At 52.8% G+C, this 18,916-nt stretch overlaps 1 protein-coding gene across 1 annotated transcript; it reads left to right on the forward strand.

The window, feature by feature from the left end:
• The first annotated feature begins 8,678 nt into the window (after nt 1-8,678).
• Nucleotides 8,679-18,497, forward strand: DEFB1 (defensin beta 1). Its single transcript, XM_008706142.2, has 2 exons — nt 8,679-8,771; nt 18,283-18,497. Exons 1-2 carry the CDS (start codon nt 8,714-8,716, stop codon nt 18,429-18,431), a joined length of 207 nt encoding a protein of 68 aa, XP_008704364.1. The 5' UTR covers nt 8,679-8,713; the 3' UTR covers nt 18,432-18,497.
• Nucleotides 18,498-18,916: the final 419 nt, after the last annotated feature.

Here is an 18,916-nt window from a genome sequence, read left to right on the forward strand (position 1 = left end):
AGAACTGGCTACAGCAAGAAGTGGTCTAGGGGATTTCCGTTGGGCAATGATAGTTCCACACACAAAACTGGTTTTACTTCCCTCAGGGCCTAACAATCCTTTTGCTCCACATACCAAAATACACTCCTTGGGTTTCTGGTATGCTTTCAATGGCCTCTGTTTTCAACCATGTTAACACTGAAAATCAACCCAGCAGGTAGGTGTGGTTGGCCTTAGTGGGAAACAAAACAGAAGTCCCCCTAAATTCAGGATCTCAGAGAGCCCCGTGTATGCTTGGATTCAGAGCTTCTGGAAGAGAAGGCCATGCACAAGAGTGAACAGAGTGATTGGACCTTCTGGGGAGCACTGCCCCCCTAGCCAGGCCAGAGGGGCCAGAACATGGGCTCAGGACAGACACAGACACACCAGAGACACCTCCAGTGGTCCCCATTTCACCGAAGCGTTAGGGCTTTGAAGACACGCCCTCACTCTGCATCTAGTCTCTGTATGTGTGAAACATCTGCTTGTGTTGAGCTGGATTCCTTGGCCCCTTCGTTTCTAACTCCCAGAAACCCTTTGTCAGGCAAAACCTCATTCGGCAGGCCTGACACAGACAGCGGATGTATCTGGGCTGTTCTGGCTGAAGCAGGGCAAGGTCCAGAGCGCGGGTCTCGCTGGGACTCAGTAGAACCCCCAGTCTCCATGGAACACGGGAACTCCGCGGAGAAAACCCTCAAGTGCCTTCCTGCTCGGGAGTCGTGAGGCTACGATTCTAATTGGCAGCACATGGCAATTCTGGGCATCACTTTGGAAAGTTGGCATCCACACCGGGCTCTGTCCTCGGTCCATGCTTGAGCTGGGATGGGCAGGCTTGCGGCTGCCTGCAGGGAATACACTGGTCATGAGCATAAATGTTACCTTCATTAAGTGTGTTTACATTCTAGGGAGGGATCCTGCCCAACCTTCAGTTCTGGTGCAGAAATCAGAGGTATCAGCCCCTCTTGGGAGGACTCCTGGCAGCTGGGGTGCGGGCTGAGCCGTCCTTCGGAGGCCTGCCCTCCTAAGTACAGGGACACAGAGAGGAGAGGAGAGGAGAGGAGAGGAGAGGAGAGGAGAGGAGAGGAGAGGAGAGGAGAGGAGGAGAGAGGAAGGTCCTGAATTAGAGATTTTCCTAAACTCTAGAGTTTCTATCGATCTTGCATTTCTTCAAAGTGCACTGAGACTTTACTCAGCCTTAAAAAGAAGGGAAATCGGACACCGGCTGGAGCATGGATGAAACGCGGAGACTTATACACACTGTGTGAAGTTATAGGCACTTCTGTGAAGTTCAGAGCAGTCCAAGTCACAGAGACGGAGAGCGGAGGGGCGGTTTCCAGGGGCCAGGGCAGGGAGAGGGGCAGGGAGAGGGGCAGTGTCTAACGGGCACAGAGCTCCACTTTGGAGAGATGGCTGGTTCTGGGCATGGATGGTGGTGATGGTTGCACGACAGTGTAGATGTACGTAAAACCCTGCACTGTGCATTCAAAAACGATTCACTTGGGTTATATTTTGTGTGTCTTACCACAGTTTTCAAAAATAAATATTTTATCGAAAGTATTCTGCCATAGGGGAACCTGGGTGGCTCAGTCGGTTAAGCGTCCAACTCTTGATTTGGGCTCAGGTCATGGTCTCAAGGTCGTGAGATCGAGCCCCGAGTTGGGCTTTGGGCTGAGCCGGAAATCTGCTCCAGGTTCTCTCTTCCTCTGTCTCATCCCCTCACCCCCTCAAATAAGTAAATAAACAAATCTTTTTTAAGCAAGTGTTCTACCACATATAGAACACAGATAAGCTGTAAATGATAATAAAATAATGATCCAATGATACTGAATAAAAATGATCCAATGATACTGAAAATGTCCACACGAAAACTGGAAATAAAGTCAGCCTCACGGCAGCGTTATGGCTACTGCCTTTAGAAACTCACGCAGGTATAAGCCCACCCCGCTGTGCAGAGGCAAACGTCCCGGACTGAGAGGGAGCACGCGGCTAGCGAGACCTTCCCGTGGAGGTCGGGATCGCTAGCCATGGGACGTAGAACTCAGGCAACTTCATGATCTCGTTGATACGAGTCGTATCGCTTTAGCTTTTTACAGAATGTGTGTTGTTTGTGTAAAGCGTCCGACGGCAGGGAAGACGCCTGCGCCCGGCACCGTCCTCACAGCCTGCTCCACCTCGTTCAGTTCTGGGTCCATCCCGCGCCAACCACTATTCTCTGTCGGTCTGGGTGTATCATGTAGGGAAACCGGGACGGCAATGCACTCGTAACGTGCAGAAGAGGAGAAGCGAGAGCTGATTCGACACCCCCCACCTGTCAACCACTGTCTCATCTTCAGCCCGGGAAATCCACACGAGCCTCTGGTGGCGTCACGGCTCGTTCTTCCCAGCTCACAGAGGAGCAGCTGAGTGCCACCTTCCAGGGACCCTGCCTTTGGGCGGAGGCTCCAAACTGCCCTCCAGTCTGTCTGACTCAGGGGCCGATTCAACCCCCTCCGTGGCCTCGCGTGGCCCTGCAGACCAGACGCACGTGCAGGTATGGACGTCCCCACCTGGACCTGGCTGGGGAGGGGCTCGGGCAGGCTCTGCCCTTTGTTTCCTCCATCCCCGTACCGAGGGGCAGATCCCACAAAACCAGGGGAGACCAAGCCCCGGAGCAGCGCCCTGTCGGCCCAAATCCATTCAACCCCACCACGAAAGGTGGCATCGCATCTGATCCTGGCAGGCTGGGGCCCCAAGGCAGGTGCTGCTACCCAGCGCCGTCCCCCTCCCTCCACCTGCCCTCCCTCACCTCTGCACACAGGTCTCACGCTCCCAGAGTGTGACCAGGACACAAACAGCTCCTGCCTTGGGGCAGTGGCAAGCAACGTGGCCTCTGAGACGTGTCCTAGAGACCTGCTGGCCAAGGACATGAGCCCAGCAGACCATGGTCAAGGTCTGGTGCACGTGAGAACGCAAGGGAAAGGGCTGGAAACTGTGCCCGCTGCTTCTGGGACACGCACAGCCGCAGAACAGAATGCAGCATCCGATAACTGAATAATCGCACAGAATAAAAATGTGCAGAGTGAATACAGGTAGGACGGACTCACGGCCTGCCCCTCCCCGCCCCCCCCAGCCCTTCCCCTTCCCAGTTGTAAAGGCTGTTAACACTGGGTGCTTCTCTTTTTTAGGCTGGGGGCTTTTTTCTTTGCATTTGCATATGTGAGTGCCCTCGCGCCCTCACACGTGCCCGTGCACACCGATTTTCTTTTTCTTTCTCCCCCCGCCCCCCCCGCATGAAGGTCCTTAAATCTTGGGTTCCTCCTTGAGGAGACCCTGACTCATGCTTCTCTATCGTAAAATGTGTAATGATTACCATTCTCCAGAAAGCGGTAAGGATGTACAGGGACTGTGAACCCGAGGCCTTCAGACTGTTTTGGCGGGGACACAACTCAGTCATTCGTCTGCTCGTGCATCCTTCCGAACAGTGCCTGGTTATCTATGCTGGACGCCAAACCCTCCTGGTAGGAGAGAGCGTGGGGCTCCCACACGGCCCCTCCCTCAGCCCTCACTGACTTGGCGGGGGCTAGTGATGAGCATGGAGGGCACGGGACAGTCGCTCTGATGGGGAAGGAGGGTGTGATGGGGTCACTCAGAGGTGAGGAGTGGAAGTCAGGGAGGGCTTCTTAGAGGAGGTGGTAGGGGGACCTGAACACAGCTCACCGACAGGAGCTTCGAGCCCCCAGAGAGCAGGGCATGTCCTTCACCCCTATGGGGCTCAGCACACCGTTGTTATGTCATAGAGATGGAAGTGCAAACAAGTGTGTGTTTAATGAGGAATGATCCAAGAAATACCCACATGAAGTGCGTGGATCAGCCCGCTGCCCAGGAGCAGTCAGTAACTGTGGCTGCTTGTTTTCCACCTGCACCTGAATGGGGGGCAACCCCTCTGCCAGCCTGTGTAAACACCACAAACACCAGCACCGGTGGACCCTGGGAACACTATCTCCATCTCCCTCTTTCACAAATGGGGCAGCGGCCAGCAGGGGCCAGATCCAACGGTCTCTGAACAGAGAGAACAGGTGGGAGAGATACGAGAAGGGCTGGGCCTCCCCAGGAGACGTAGCTTCGAACCTGGCCTGGAGCTTCCAGACAGCTCTGGGGAAGGGAAGCAGGAAGCCAGAGGCTCGCCACAAACACAGACGTGTGTTCTGTGCGTCCCTCGCCCCCGCCGGCCCGGCCCGCGGCACAGCCTCATTTAACCTGCACGCATTCCAGCATACCGCCAGCACAACAGTCAGGGAGCCAGGGTCTCTGCTCATTTTGCCACCTGTGACCTCCCAGCCCTTCAAATAGATGGACAGCTTGATTTCCATGACGCTTCTTACCAGCGCAAGCCGGGGGCTGCTGGCTGTGCGGCTGCTCTCCCGCTTCCAAAGCCGTCTCCCTGACCTGAGGCTCTCCGATGCGGGTGCCTTCTCATCGTAGCTACTGGGACCCTGCCCCTGGGGGTCCCAGCCGCACAGCAAGGCAGCCTGCACCCAAACACCACCATAAACACGTAGGAGGACTGGAAACATCGACAGCCAGTGTTAACGCAGGGCCAAGGGTGAAAGCATGGAGCTCGAACCCTCAGGTGCCAGAAATAAAGGAGAAACTCCGCCAGAGGTGAAGGAAAAGCGATTCAGCGGGAGGTGGACAGAAACTGGGGGCAGACGGGACCCCAGCGGCGGGAGGTTAGAATGTCAGTGCCCACTCAGGCGGGGCCAATGTCCCAAATATCTGGCTACAGCCGCCTAGAACCAAGTGCACCCAGGAGGAGTCTGGGGCTTCTCGCACACCCTCCCTGGATGTCAAACCCAGAGGACGCTCTGGAATGTTTTGCTCTCATACAAAGTTTTCTGCATTTGGTCGCCCCTCCCTCCCATGCAAATGCTCCCTCCCCTGACTTCCACCCCCATTCTCCTGGTTTCCTTTCATGCTCCCTGAAATGTCTGTCTTCTCTGGGATTTGTTAAAAACCTCCTTTCCTTACAGATTTCATTCACTACCACGGCCTCCTTTACCATTTCTGTGCAAATCACCTGCTTTCCAAGAGCCGACACCTGTCTCTCTGCCACCAGGCAGCACAGCCCACCAGCCTTCACGCCCAGGAATCAGCCTCATGCTAGGAGCAGCTTTAATCAGTGAGTGAGGCTGTGGGGGCATGAATACCCCAGCTTTCACATCCCCTAGCCTGGGGAGATCGGGGGCTTGGCTTCCTGAGGTTCCCCACACAATTCAGCTTGGCGCGTCCCCTGTGGCCTTAATATCACACATTTTATCGGCCATCCCGCCTCCCCCTCATTAATTATCTCTCCCCTCACTTACTAATAATCTTTACACCTCCCCATCGCTGGATTCACTCATGCCTCCAGGGAAACCCAAAGCGAGACGCTCCTTACGTGCAAACATTGATGCAAGCACCATCTCCCCAATCAGATGCCCCTCCTCTTTATCCCATCTCCTTATATGACGTCACCTTTATCTAGTCCAAGCCCGAAATCTCGCCCCTCCGGTCTACGACCCTGATGGCTTGGCTTCAGCATCTTAATACCCCTTGACTCCAAGCTTCCTTCCATCCCTCTTCACGATCTTAGTTAAGACCCCAGTTCCTCCACCAGCCTCACCTTGTCTTCCTACGTCCAGTCTTGCTCTTCCCATCCACCTTCCACTTATTTCCTCCGATTCAGATCTTCCAAAGCCTCCCTATCACTAAGGAGAAACCCCACACTGCCAAGTGTGGCATTTAAAAGCCTAAATACGTGTACATGTGCCTCGGGCACTGGCCTGGCCCACCCCCTGCCTGAACCACGTCCCCATCGAGCACCTGCCAAATGCCGCAGTAACGCCCTATCTGCTCATCTGTCTCCCCAGCTAGACCTGTGCGGGACGCCTCCTGAGAGCTGACTCCTCACTGTACCCCACGCCACCAGAAGATCACCCGGCACATCACAGGAATTGAACAAATGCACTCGAACCAGCCAATGGAAGGATCAACGAATTCAAATGCAATAAAGCCTTGTGTATGTTTTTATTCACTCAACATCTTAACCCTTCTCAGTGTCTGAGGATCCCCTAACTTCAGACTCAATGGGAGGCAAAAACCCCCTCGACAGGTGCTGAATATGTGAGGGTCTTGCTTTCCCAGACTCTCTTGCAGCTGGCCCTGTGACTGAGCCTCTGCCACCCGGACCCGGGGCTGGTGGGACAATGGGACCAACGGTGGGGCTCAGGGTGAGAAGGGCAGGGAAAGGGGGCTCCTCATGTCAAACCCGTCTGCCCACGTCTCTGTCTCTGTGTGCCTTGCTCTGTTTCTCTGTTCTTCTCTGTCTCTCACAGTCTGTGTGTGCATGTGTCTCTCTGTCCTCTCTCTGGCAGGGTTGCCGTGGAAGTATCCAGAAGGTGCTGCTTTGGCACAGACGGCCTTTGCCGGTGGTGGTGAAGGCCAGTTCCTGGTGTCTCACGCACAGCGGCCATAGCACACGGGTCTGTATCAGTTGAGATCTGTGGCCTAGTTCGGACACTGTTGCTGGAAGCTGAGCTCTAAGCAGGTTCTGCAGGCCCCTCATCGACCCTCTTGGGAAACTCCTCTCTGTTTAATCAGCCAGAGCTGCTTCTGTTGCTCACACATAGGAACACTGGCCAAGACAGTAGGAAAGCTGTGCATAGAATTACTGGAGAGATTCTAGACAGTAGCTAACACAACATCCCAGTCTGGCAGCTGAAGGACCGGGACTCCAATCCTTGCAGCTCAAGAAGACTCAGCCCTGCTGGAAACCAGGACTTGGGACTCCCCGAGGCCACACCAGGGCTTGCCTTCTGGGAAGCCGTAGGTGACAACTTCCTAGGAAGAGACGTCTAGCTGGAGAAAAGGAAGGCTGGACAAGAAGAGATGCACCACATCATACATCACCAGGGAAATGCACATTGAGACAAGGCGAGAGCGCTCCCCACCCGTGAGCACGGCCCGAATCTGGGAGCGCTGACAACACCCAATGCTGGCCAGGACGTGGAACAGCCGGAACTTTCACCGCCGGGGGAGTGCAAAACGGCGCCAATTTTTAATAAAATGGAACCTCTTACCATACGATCCGGCAATCATGCACCTCGACATTCACACAGAGGAGTTGAAAACTTCTGGCCACACGAGAACCTGACACAGGCTTATTGCAGCTGCAGTCATCATCGCCGAAGCTTGGAAGCAACGGGGACGTCCTTCAGCAAACGAATGGAGAAGTAAACCGAGGCTCATTCCAACAACAGAGTATATTCAGCACTGAAAAGAGATGAGCTATCAGGGCTTAAGAAGACACAGAGGAACTGTCCGTGCACACCCCCAAGTGAAAGAAGCCCATCTGAAAGGCTGCATACTGTCTGGTTCCACCCACATGACATTCCGGAAGACTCAACGCCATGGGGACAGGAAAGAGATCAGTGGTCGCGAGGGATGGTGGGGAGGGAGCAATGACGACGTGGAGCCCTGAGGAATTTTAGGGCACAGAGACTACTCTGCATGACACTCTCATGGAGAATGCGTGTCATCATACGTTTGTCCACACCCCTAGAACTCACAACACCAAGTGTGAACCTTAATGCGAACTACGGACTCAGGGTGATAATGATGTGTCAGTGTAAGTTCATCAGTGGTAAGAAATGTACCCTCTGTGGGGGGGGTGCTGATAGTGGGGGAGGCTGGGGGGCACGGAGTAGATGGGAAATCTCTGTACCTTCTCCTAAATATTGCTGTGTACCGACAACTCCTCTAAAAATTAAAGTCTTGATGAAAAATAATTGTTTATGTGATAGAAGAGGCTGGTAGATTAAAAGATTTGAGAGACACACACATTAGAAAGAAAAAGGAAGGGAGGAAGGAAGGAATGGAGGAGGGGAGGAGGGAAGGAAGGACAAAGGGAGGAAAGAAGGAAGGAAGGAGGGAAGGGGGAAGGTAGGAAGGGAGGAGGAGAGGAAGGGGGGAAGGGGGGAATGAGGGAAGGGAGGAAGGGCGAAAGGAGAGAAGGAAGGAAGGAAGGAAGGAAGGAAGGAAGGAAAGAAGGGCTGGCATTGGTTAGTCAAGAACATGCACCGTAGAAGCAGAGAATTTTGAGAAAGAGCCTCGGCCTGTGGGAAAGTCCACCCCTGCAGGTTAAGTGAAAGCAAGTGGCTGGGCTTTTGTCAGGGAAGACGGTGCCGTCCGGGGCCATCGCACCAGGAACCCAGCTCTGCGACAGAGCCTGGCACCGGCTGGGGGCTGGGCAGCCACCTGTCTCGGTGCTCCCCCGAGGCCAGGTCCTCGGGCTCTCTGAGCCGCTGCGCCGCGGGCTGGCTCGCCTGGGCTGCCTTCTTCAGGAAGCCCACCAGCATGGCCCAGCGTCAGAAACCAAACAGAACTGGTTGGAGGAGCCAACTCCAGTTTCCAGGCTGATGGCTGAATCCAGTCGCAGCTAGACAGAGAAAAGTGTGTGCACGTGACTCGGAGACTGCTCAGGGCAAAACGGCACGAGGGGTTATTTATTAGAATTTCACTCCGGATTGCGACACCACCCTTGAGATCACCTCTGCGATTGTGCAAGCTCTGCCCTATAAATGCAGAGACACTCCTGCCTCGGGAAGCCTCTGTCAGCTCGGCCTCCGAGGAGCCTCTCTGCCTACACCGGGCATCCCGGCCCAGCCTGCCAGCCGCCATGAGGGTTCTCTCCTTCCTGCTGATTCTGGGCGTGCTCTTCTCCCACCTGGCCCCAGGTGAGCTGTGAGACCCTGCTCTGGCACCCTCGCCCCGGGCCAGGAACTCGGGCTGAGTTTGAGGACAGCTGCCTCTTGTGTCCTGGGGGACGGCAGGAAAGCATCCCTGAGGTTGAGTGGCTGGCTTGGGCAGACTGCTAGGGGCATGCCTGCTGAGCCTGGGGCCTGGCTGGGGCTATCCCCGGACCCCCCAGGACCAGCCTGCTGGGAGCACCCCAGGTGGACTCTCTCGCCTGCAGGGCAGCCCAGCTGCAGGAGAGACAGACTCAGGTCTCCCTCTGGGACTGTGCTCGGGGCTCCATGCCCTCAGGGCTTGGCAGGGACGCCGGGCCAATCTCAGGAACCTCCAACATCCCCTGTCTCTGTCTTTGTCTCAGACATCTAGAAATCGTCCCGTGTGGAAGGAGACCCCTTACTCCACCTGCAACATGGCCCCCGCACTGAGAGGCCAGCTTCCCATCCATGGCGAGAGGTGTAGGCTGCTGGCCCCGGCTCACCCCAGTCACTGGGTGGGGCCTCCCAGGTGGCCTGCTGTAAGCAGGTGGCACCTGCCCCTCCCACAAAGCCAGCTCACCCTGCACCTTTGACTCACTTCACGCGCAGGCGATCAGGGGTGCTCAGGGGGTCTTCGGTCTTCCTTGGGAAATGCTCGCGTGTTCTGCGGAGTGGGCAATCTCCCCAGGGCACAGGGGGGAGTGCTCTGTCAGGCCGCAAGGTGCCAGCCCTCTGGGTCAGAACAGCAGTGTAAGAGGAGGTGGGACGCTGCAGGTGGAACCAACTGGGGGACAGGTTCTGTCGTGGCCTCGAGCAAATCCTGCATCCTGGGCCTCTGCTGTGTCGTCTGCAGAACAAGGGGGCCGGGGCGGGGGGCACGTAGCGCACGAAGCGCCGTGCTTTCGCGCATCATACAGATCTGCCGCGTCTCCTCCACAAGCACGACTGCACCCCCCAACCGGAAACTGGCCAGGACAGTTTCTGACGCAGAGTTTGAGCTTTCCAGCTGGGGCCCATTCGAGGGCTGGAGCAGTCAGCCTAGTGAGTCGTCACCGTGTTTTTTCAAAAGAACCGAAAATACGAGTGCTTGCCACACTGCGGTCGCACCGCCGTTTTGTCACACTCTGACCTCAGCTGCGTGCGTGGACGTGTGCATTCGTCCCGACGGGCCTGGCAACCTGTCCGACTGACTGCAGTTCGGTTCAAGCTCAGAAAAGCTGAGAGCCACGGGATTGATGTGACGTGCAGTCTGTCACCTCGACATAGGACTAGAAGCCTCTCATTAGAAGCAGGGAACGCGAACGTGTTCCTGGAACAGCCCAACTTACGGATCATCCCGCATAGAAATACCAGGTAACCTGGTAGAACACCGAGTGTATGCGGGACTCGCTCGGACGCTGCCGGGAGAAGCTGCCCTGCGCTGTCCTCCGACAACACACACGGCCTGTCTGCACAGCACCGATCCTCAGTCTGCAGATGGGACGGGATGAAGTTCACTGTAAGAAGGGAGCAGAGCACTGCTTCTAGAAGGTGCTGCTTGGGTCCCAGCCTCACACTGTGACTCACCCTGAGCCTTCCCATGGGATCAGTTCACTCCCTCTTCTGGAAAAGCCATTAGGGCTCGTCTGCTCACCCATGGGGAAACCGAGGCCCACATGCCCTGAGGTGAATGACAGTTGTGTGGTCACTGCAGGAAACCATGACTGGACGTTCTCTTTTAGCAGTTTTCATCTCTATCAAAAAGCAGAGGGGGGTTGCCCCCCTTTTATCTTATACAAATCTTATTTCTGTGAACACAGAATGATGTCCAATTGACGAGGCAGCTCAGGTCCCCTGCACCAGCGGGACGAGAAGCCAGCCGAGGGGTCTGGAAATCAGGATCGTTTGGGCTGTTCACTCACTGATTGCACAAACATTTAGTTAACAGCTGCTGCGTGCAGGCACTGCCCTGGGGAAGAGCCGGGAAAACACAGCTCTCGAGAGCATGACCTGACGTTCTAGAATCAGAGCATGACAAGAAACCCAACTTTGTAATTAATTATCTAATTACCACTGTGCTGTGAAATGCCATTCAGTACAGGGTGCTAAGGGAACGCGTGACCAGGGGACCGACCCGGTCTCGAGGGGCCAGGGAGGTTTCTTAAGGAAGCGGAGAAGCGAAGGGAAGATGGAAGTCATTCTGGTGTTTATGATATTTAAAAAAAAAATTTTTTTTTTACTTCCATCTTGACATTAAAGACTCAGGATGTGTCACATAAAATTCCTATTTTTATCTTCTCTTAAGAACACAAAAGATGAAGACACACTCTGGGCACAGCAGCAGTGAGCTGTAGCAGCTGCCCCCCCCCCCGACAGTCACCACAGACCCCACCGCCCCCTGTCGCTCTGCCACTTCGCCGACTTTCCCTATCTGCCTGGCTGCTGTGGGCCTGCGGATTTGCAGCCCTGAGTTAAATAAACCAGTGAGAGGACAAAGGGCAGGTGGGCGCGAAGACAAACCAGACAGAAAGGATATCAGGTGTGAAAGCCCAGAGAGGAAGGGAAATAAAACCCCAAAGCTCTCACTTTTACCTTAGCCCCCCCCTCCCCAGGCCCACATGGGGAAGGAAGAACCATTATCCTCGTTTTGTGGATGAATAACTTGGCCGAACTCACAGGACAGCTAACACGCAGAGTGGGGACTCAAACCCAGGCCATCCTCAGACGCCGGTGCCGCTGCCCTCCGGGACCGAGTGTGCGGACAGAGGGGTCATGGGGGCAGGAGGCTCGGGCCTCGCTGAGTGGGGTCTTCTGTGGCAGGAAGCCATCCAGGTGTGTGTGGGCCCCAAAGGTTTTTAAACTGGGAGAGGGACAGAATCAGGAATGGCTTTTTTAGAGACTGTATTTGCAGCGCGGAGGCTGATCGGGGAGAGCAGGGACGCAGGGACACGGGGAGGACGCTCTATTTCAGCTACACCTTTTCCCAGGGGGTTGGCACTTCCCTATAGCAAAACTACCCAAACCCGCGGAGAGAGGCACGGGCCCGTCCTCAGTATCCTTCCTTCCCTTCCTTCCGGGACAGCATGGGCACTCCTGGGCCTCTGGGCCTCAGTTTCCCCACCTTTAAAATGAAGGTTTGGGCAAAAGGACTCCCCGCTCGCACATTCTGTGACCCTCAGAGTCTGCCCTGCCTTGTCCACACCTAAGTGTCTCACTCTGTGGTCCCCACCCCAACCTGCTTGCCCGAATTCCTTCCACCTGTCTGACCTCTAGCAACCGCCAGCAGGAATGTGTCTGCTGTGGCCTCTGGGTCCCATCGAGAAAAACATGCTCCCTCTTGCCTCAGACACAAGGGCCCCACGGCCACCAAACCAGGCCTCTCAGAGGCACCTGGTTGGCGTCACACGGGAAACTGAGCTGTGCTCACAGAATACCACACGTGAAACTTGACAGCCGAACAACACAGGTCTACGAGAATCATCTCACTGAATGTCCCGGCATCTCTGTCAAGCACGAGCAACTATCATTCCCACTTTACAGACTTTTTCTGGCAGTGAATCTCAGAAAAGTTGACTTTCAAATACCCAGCCTGCAAATAACAAGAACTTGATTCCAGCTCTGGTTCCAAATCCCGTATTCTTCCCACATGCTTCCCCAGACCTCTGGGTGTATCACCAGGCACACACCAGGCACACCAGATCTTAGGAACAATCTAGACAGGAACTGAATTAAAACTCTCAGAAGCTTCGAAGAGGCGTTGCTGATTTTCACAGCAGGAATTGGCGAGCAGGGACCCCATGGGCTCCGTGCCTGCAGAAGAGGGCCTCGGGCTTCAGCTTTACTCCAGTTCAGTTTGGAATTTCCTTACTTGTTTTGCAGGAGTGGCCTGTGTATTTGATTTTTTCCCCAGATAGTTTAGAAGATTCATAGAGGGGAGCCTGGGTGGCTGGGTCGGTTAAGTGCCCGACTCCTGATTTCGGCTCAGGTCATGATCTCAGGGTTGTGTCGGGCTCGCACTTAGTGGGGAGTCTGCTTTTCTCTCTCCCTCTCCCTGTGCTCCCCCTCCCTCTAAAATAAATAAATAAAATCTTTTAAAAAGGAAAGAGAAAGAAGATTCATAGAGAGGAAGTCAGATTCTCCCTGGCCGGCACGGATGGCTTGAACAGCAGCAGCTCTCCTAAGCGGACAGGCAGCCTCTGTTTCGATGCCCCAGCAGCAGGGAACCCCCTTGCTCGCAGGGAGCCCTTCCCCTGGCATAACTGCCATCCACCACTTTGTGCTGAGCAGGGACAGAGCCTTAGCTGACTCGCTGAGACCCAGAGGGCTCCGATCACCCGATTCTGCACCTACGACCAGGCTCCTGCCGCTTCCCAGCACCGTGTCCCTGTCCTCACCGCAGGAGGGGCTCTGCGGCCAGCGGGGCGACAATCGGGACCGCGTTCTTAGGCTCCGTGTATGGGTGCATTTGCTCCTCACGCCCCTCGGACTGACTGGTCCCGCAGGTGGTGTTCTGCCCCCTGACCTTTCTGCGGCAGGTTCTTGGGCAGGAAAGGGGGCGTGGGTCCTGGCTGGGGGTGAGTTTGGGCCTCCTATCTTTTCCAAAAACCCTTATCATTTTGGCAATTCACTCTCGCCTCAGCCTGGTGGTTTTTTTAGCCCAAGAAATTTACAATTTTAGTCAACAGCTCTCCAGTTTTATCTTGCAACGTTGTTCCAAAACCTCACTTGTAGCTGATTGGATGATACAAAGGGACCCTTGGCGCCCACGCTGCTGAGCAGAATGACAGAGAACCAGCTCCCTTAGCAACCTGATACCACACTCGCATTCCTGGCTTCTGTCCCCCATTCTCTGTCCCTGTCCCCCATTCTCTGAAACGCTAAGGCATTTTCTTTCCGTGGCCCCTCTATGCAAAGTCTAAAGATCTCCCTCTGTGCTGGTCTTCCTTATGCCACTTCAGCCCCTCTTCCCCAAGCCACCAGCACCGGCCGGTGCGGGTCACAGGCCCTGTCGGTAGCAGGGAAAGCTGTGGTCCCTGCTTTATGCCGATTTATTTTCTGATGACCCTAAAAGTTCAGCCTCTCCTGTGGCTCTCTGCCCAGAACCATTCCTTCCCCGCTCCTGTTTGCTTCTGTGTAGACCCCCGGCACCCATTTCTTACTGAGTTTCCTGCCACTGAACCCAACCGTCCTTCATTCAACCAGCACCTGTTACCCGCCCCCCCCAGCCCATGACCTTTGGCTTGCAGCTGCATTGTGGTGGGATTAGGGCAATCCAGCTGTAACTGGCTCAAGAAATGTACTTTTGGAAGAGTCCCTATGTTCGCTGCAAGCATAGAAACTGGCACAAACCTGCTTTCCCAGCAGGCCTGCCTCTGCTCCTTCTCACCCCTCATTATTACCTAGAAGCGAGTTTTCTCTTTTCCACATTCCTCTGGTTTGTGGCGGCCATGGAATGTGTTGGATCGCGTATCTCAGGCCAGCTACCCGAGCACCCAGACAGGAATAAGCACCAAGTACAGGGAAGTGTTGTTGCCCTTGGGAAAGGGGAAGAGAAGAGCAGGTGCGAGTTACCCACGGAGCACACGCGCAGGGAGGGCACACACGGGGACGGAAGTGGGACAGGGGCAGCCGCTGATGGCAGCACACGGTGCAGGACGTGCACAGCTCTGGGAATATGCAGATGACCTTTTCAGAAGCAACTCTTACTTTTCCCCTTCTTGAACTGCAAAATATAACATGCACCCAGAAAAGTGCATAAATGGGAATGTACAACTTAATGAATTGTAAAACAAGTAGCCTGTGACCAGGCTTTAGGTCAAGAAGTAGGACTTGGGGGATGCCTGGGGGCTCAGTCAGTGACCCTATTATTGGGCTCCTTGCTCAGTGGGGAGCCTGCTTCTCCCTCTGCCTGCCACTCCTCTTATTTGTGCTATCTCTGTCAAATAAATACATAGAATCTTAAAAAAAAAACAAACAAAAAGTAGTAGGACTTGGCCAGCACCTAGGAAATATCCCTCCAGGCTACTCGGTCACCCACCCCTCACGCCTTCCCCCAGGGGTAATCACCCCTTGACTTCTATGGTAATGACTTCCTGTATTTCTTAGACTTCCACCAGGTTAAACACTCACGCTGAATAATAGAAAGCTTTCTTTACCCCCAAAACATGAAGAAAGTCTACAACATTGTCTTCTGATGACTCATGTTTCCTTTTTCATTTAGACTTAATCCATCTGGCAGTGGTTTTTAATGTGTGAGTTAAGGGTAAAGTCTGTTTGTTTCCAACATGACTATCCAATGGTCCCAGAACCAGCTCTAGGGAGAGCGTTTCCCTGCCCGACCCCACTCTTCTCCTGAGTAGCTCGCTAGTCTGCATCGATTCTCCACGCGTGTCGGGGTCCCTTTCTGCACTCTTTATTTTGTTCTATTTGTGGGTCTGTCCTTGCCTCTTTACCGAACAGTCTAATTACAGTGATCTATAATTAGTCTCGAAATCCAGTAAAGCAAGTCCTCCTACCTTCGTCTCCAAGAGTGTCTTGGCTATTCTTGGTCCTTTGAATTCCCATATAAATTTTAGAATAAGCTTGTCAAGTTTTACTGCAAGAATCTCTTGATATTTTCATGGTATAGAGTTAAATCTGGAGATTAATTTGGGGGGAAGTTAACATTTGAAAAATAATTAATCTTCCAGTGCTTAAACATAGCATTTCCACTTATTTTGTTCTTCTTTGGCTTATCAAAGAATATTGTATTCCTTATATACAGGAGTACTGCATTTTCTTAGATTTATAACTAGGCATTTGATATTTCGATAGGTGACTTATTTTGGTTTTATTTTATCTGTTGGTTGCTAATACACAGAAGTAAAATTGATTTTTTTATATTGATCTAATGTACAGCAAAATAGTTAAATTTTTTTATTAATTCCTTTTGGACTGTCTGCATATAATGCCTGCAAATAGTGACAATTTTATCTCTTCCTTTTCAAACGTATACTATTTTTCTACCTTCTGTTACTCCCCTGGCTGCTACCTCTAGTAAAACGTTCAATGAAATTCATGGTAGCCGTTATGCTGGTCTGGTTGGCGATCTCAAACGAAAAGTTTTCAATGTTTGAGTATGAAGTGTACTGCTGGTTATGGGTTCTGTAGATTTTCTTTATGAGGTCACGGAAGTTCTCTCCAGTTTCTTATTGGTTAAAAATTTATCATTAATCAGTGTTGAATTTTTCCAACGTTTTTCTGCACCTGTTGGGATGCTCATATGATTTTTTTCCCCTTTAACTGTTAATAGGCATTAACTGATCTTCAAATGTTAAATGAAAGCTTGAATTTGTGAAATAAACAGACCCTGCTTTTATTCTGTTTGCTGATATTTCATATGGGATCTTTGCCTCTCTGGGGGTCAGGGGGGTGAGCTGTAGTTTTCCTTTACTTCCCTTGCATTGCGGACCTTTTTAGATGGTGTTATTAAGGCCACGTTGGCATCCCCACCACAACTGGTGAGTGTTCTCTCTCTCGTTATTCTGAGTAAACTCTAGTGAATTATATTTTTCTAAGAATTTTTTTTAAAGATTTTATTTATTTATTTGACAGAGATAGCCAGCGAGAGAGGGAACACAAGCAGGGGGAGTGGGAGAGGAAGAAGCAGGCTCATAGCAGATGAGCCTGATGTGGGGCTTGATCCCATAACGCCGGGATCACGCCCTGAGCCGAAGGCAGACGCCTAACCGCTGTGCCACCCAGGCGCCCCTCTAAGAATTTTTTTATCTCAACTGAATTTTTAAGTTTAAGTGATTGTTCCATTTTTTCTATATGAATATACAAATAGAAAAATATTTCCAATTTTTCTATTTCCATGAACTATTCAAGTTTTTAAATGCCGAATTATTTTAATTTTTTATAATAATAGAAGGTACTCTCCTTGCCTTCCTTCCTGTCTGCTCTCGGTCTTGACAAGGGAATTCCTTACTGTGAGTTCTGACTAAAATTTGAAAACCCGTGGTCCAGCAATTCTCGATTGTTTATTGAACATTAGATGCATCTAAGGAGGGTTTTTTTGTTTTTATGCCAGTACCTGAACTCCACCCTAGAACAATTCAGTCTATATTTTTAAGAGGATCCCAGCTGACTGACTGTGTATGCAGCGTGGAGAACAACTGGTCTACACCACGATTTCTCAACCTTGTGCTGCTGACATTTGGGGCCAGGTAATTCTCTGTTACGAGGGCTGCTCTGTATATCGCCAGTCTCTGGCAGCACCTCTGGCCTCCACCCACTGGACACCTATAACATCCGCCCTGCATACTCCAGAGTTGTGACAACCCCCAATGTCCCCAAACATTGCCAAATATCCAGGCACCGGACACCCACAGTTCTAGGTCAGATGAGGCAGCCGTAACCGGGATGCAGATTAAATAAGAGGACAATTTCAATCGGTATGAGAACCATCTTTCCAATACGCAGAGACACGTGACATTAGAGTGGATTGTTGGCGGCCATGGCCTGCTGTGTTAGTCAGCTGGACGGGCCAGAACAAAAGAGCACCAGGTTGTTTCCTTCGACAACAGAAATTAATCCTCTCCCAGTTCTGGAGGATAGAAGTTCAAGGTCAATGTGTCAGTGAGTTAGGTTTCTCCCGAGGCCTCTCTCTTCGGCTCGCAGATAGCCGCCTGCTCTCCTGTCCTCATATGGCCTTTCCCCTGTGCGTAGACTTCGCTCTACATGTCCAAATGTCCTCTTCGTATAAGGATCCCAGTCCTATTGGATTACAGACTACTTTTATGACCTCATCTAGCCTTAACCACCCCTTCAAAGGCCCTACCTCCAAATATGGTCACATTGTGAGGCACTGGCTAGTGAGGACATCAACACACACAGTGGAGGGGACACCATTCAGGCCATAAGACCTATCAGTGGAGGCAAGCAAAACAGTGGCTTGGTAGTCACTTACCAGGGATATCGTAGGGCGGCTATTGGATAGAGTAGAAGACCAGTCTGGAAATCTTCTGATTGTGAGATTCTGGGATGCTGGGAAGAAGGCAGAATAAAGTCCAAGTGGACAAAACAGTGGAAGCATTATAGCATAGCCATACTTTCTACCTGCCCTGAAAGGATTTCAGGGAAGATGGTGGTAGGAGGGACAGGGGAGCAGGGATTCCTGGCGGAGGGGATGGTGCAACCAGGCAGCATGGGAGTGGGGGGAGCTTAGAACGCTCAGGGAGTCAGGAATGCACTTCAGTGTCACTAAGGCACAGGGGTTGTGTTTGGGCAACAGTGCGATGGGATAGAAGACTCATTTGGGGACTAACGTGAACTCACCGCGTACCTTAAAGCTCTCTGGGCAGAAGGAAACCGCGCTCAGAAGCCTGTTGCTCATCGTCGTCTCCCGTTTGGCCACGGCTGGCATAGACCTCGGACTGTGCAAAGTCTGAGCGAGAAAACTCCTTGCAGTGCTTTGCAAAGAGTCACCTTATCAAGTGTTCTAACGTCACTGTGGCCGCAAGCGTGAGTCTGAAGTGTTTTCTTTCCCTTCTTACAGGTGCTGGCTACCTTACAGGTTTCGGCCAGAGGTCAGACCACTATGTCTGTGCCAGGAGAGGAGGCACCTGTAACTTTTCCCCGTGCCCGCTCTTCACCAGGGTGGACGGCACCTGTTACGGCGGGAAGGCCAAGTGCTGCATGCGTTGACTCTGAGCCCAGCGCGATGGAGAAAGGATGGGGAAGTCCAATGAAGTATTTGTAACCACTGTTTTAATAAAAGAAAATCTTTTTTTAAGCATACCTCTTTCAGACCAAAGTGAATCTTGTTTCCTTTTGGAAGAGGTCGAGAGCGTATGGGGGTTAGGAGCAGAGACGGGCCGGGCTGCAGGGCCCACCCTGCACAGGGGTGGGGAATGCTGACCAGGCTTCTGCCACGTCACCTTCACTGCGTGTCATTACCAAACCAAGGTGTGGGCGATGCGGAGGGTCCCTGGGGGACCAAGGACACGCGAGGCGGGGACCAGGCAGATGAAGCCTCCCCCGGCCTGTTCCGTGAAACAGCCCGGCTGCAGAGCTCAGAGCAGCTGCCTTTTCTCCTTCCGGGGCCGGGGGCCATGGGGTGCTTCACCTTAGCATTGGAGCACCTCCCTTATGGCCACAGAACTCCTCCCGTAACTTCGTTCTCCAGGCCT

Source organism: Ursus maritimus, unplaced genomic scaffold (assembly GCF_017311325.1).
Source record: "Ursus maritimus isolate PB19 unplaced genomic scaffold, ASM1731132v1 scaffold_28, whole genome shotgun sequence".
Classification (NCBI taxonomy): domain Eukaryota; kingdom Metazoa; phylum Chordata; class Mammalia; order Carnivora; family Ursidae; genus Ursus; species Ursus maritimus.

Excerpts from the sequence above, each read along its gene's own strand:
- DEFB1 (XM_008706142.2), top strand. The coding sequence starts at position 8,714 with ATGAGGGTTCTCTCCTTCCTGCTGATTCTGGGCGTGCTCTTCTCCCAC. Across the intron at positions 8,772-18,282 it reads CTTCTCCCACCTGGCCCCAG|GTGCTGGCTACCTTACAGGT; the intron begins GTGAGCTGTGAG and ends CCCTTCTTACAG.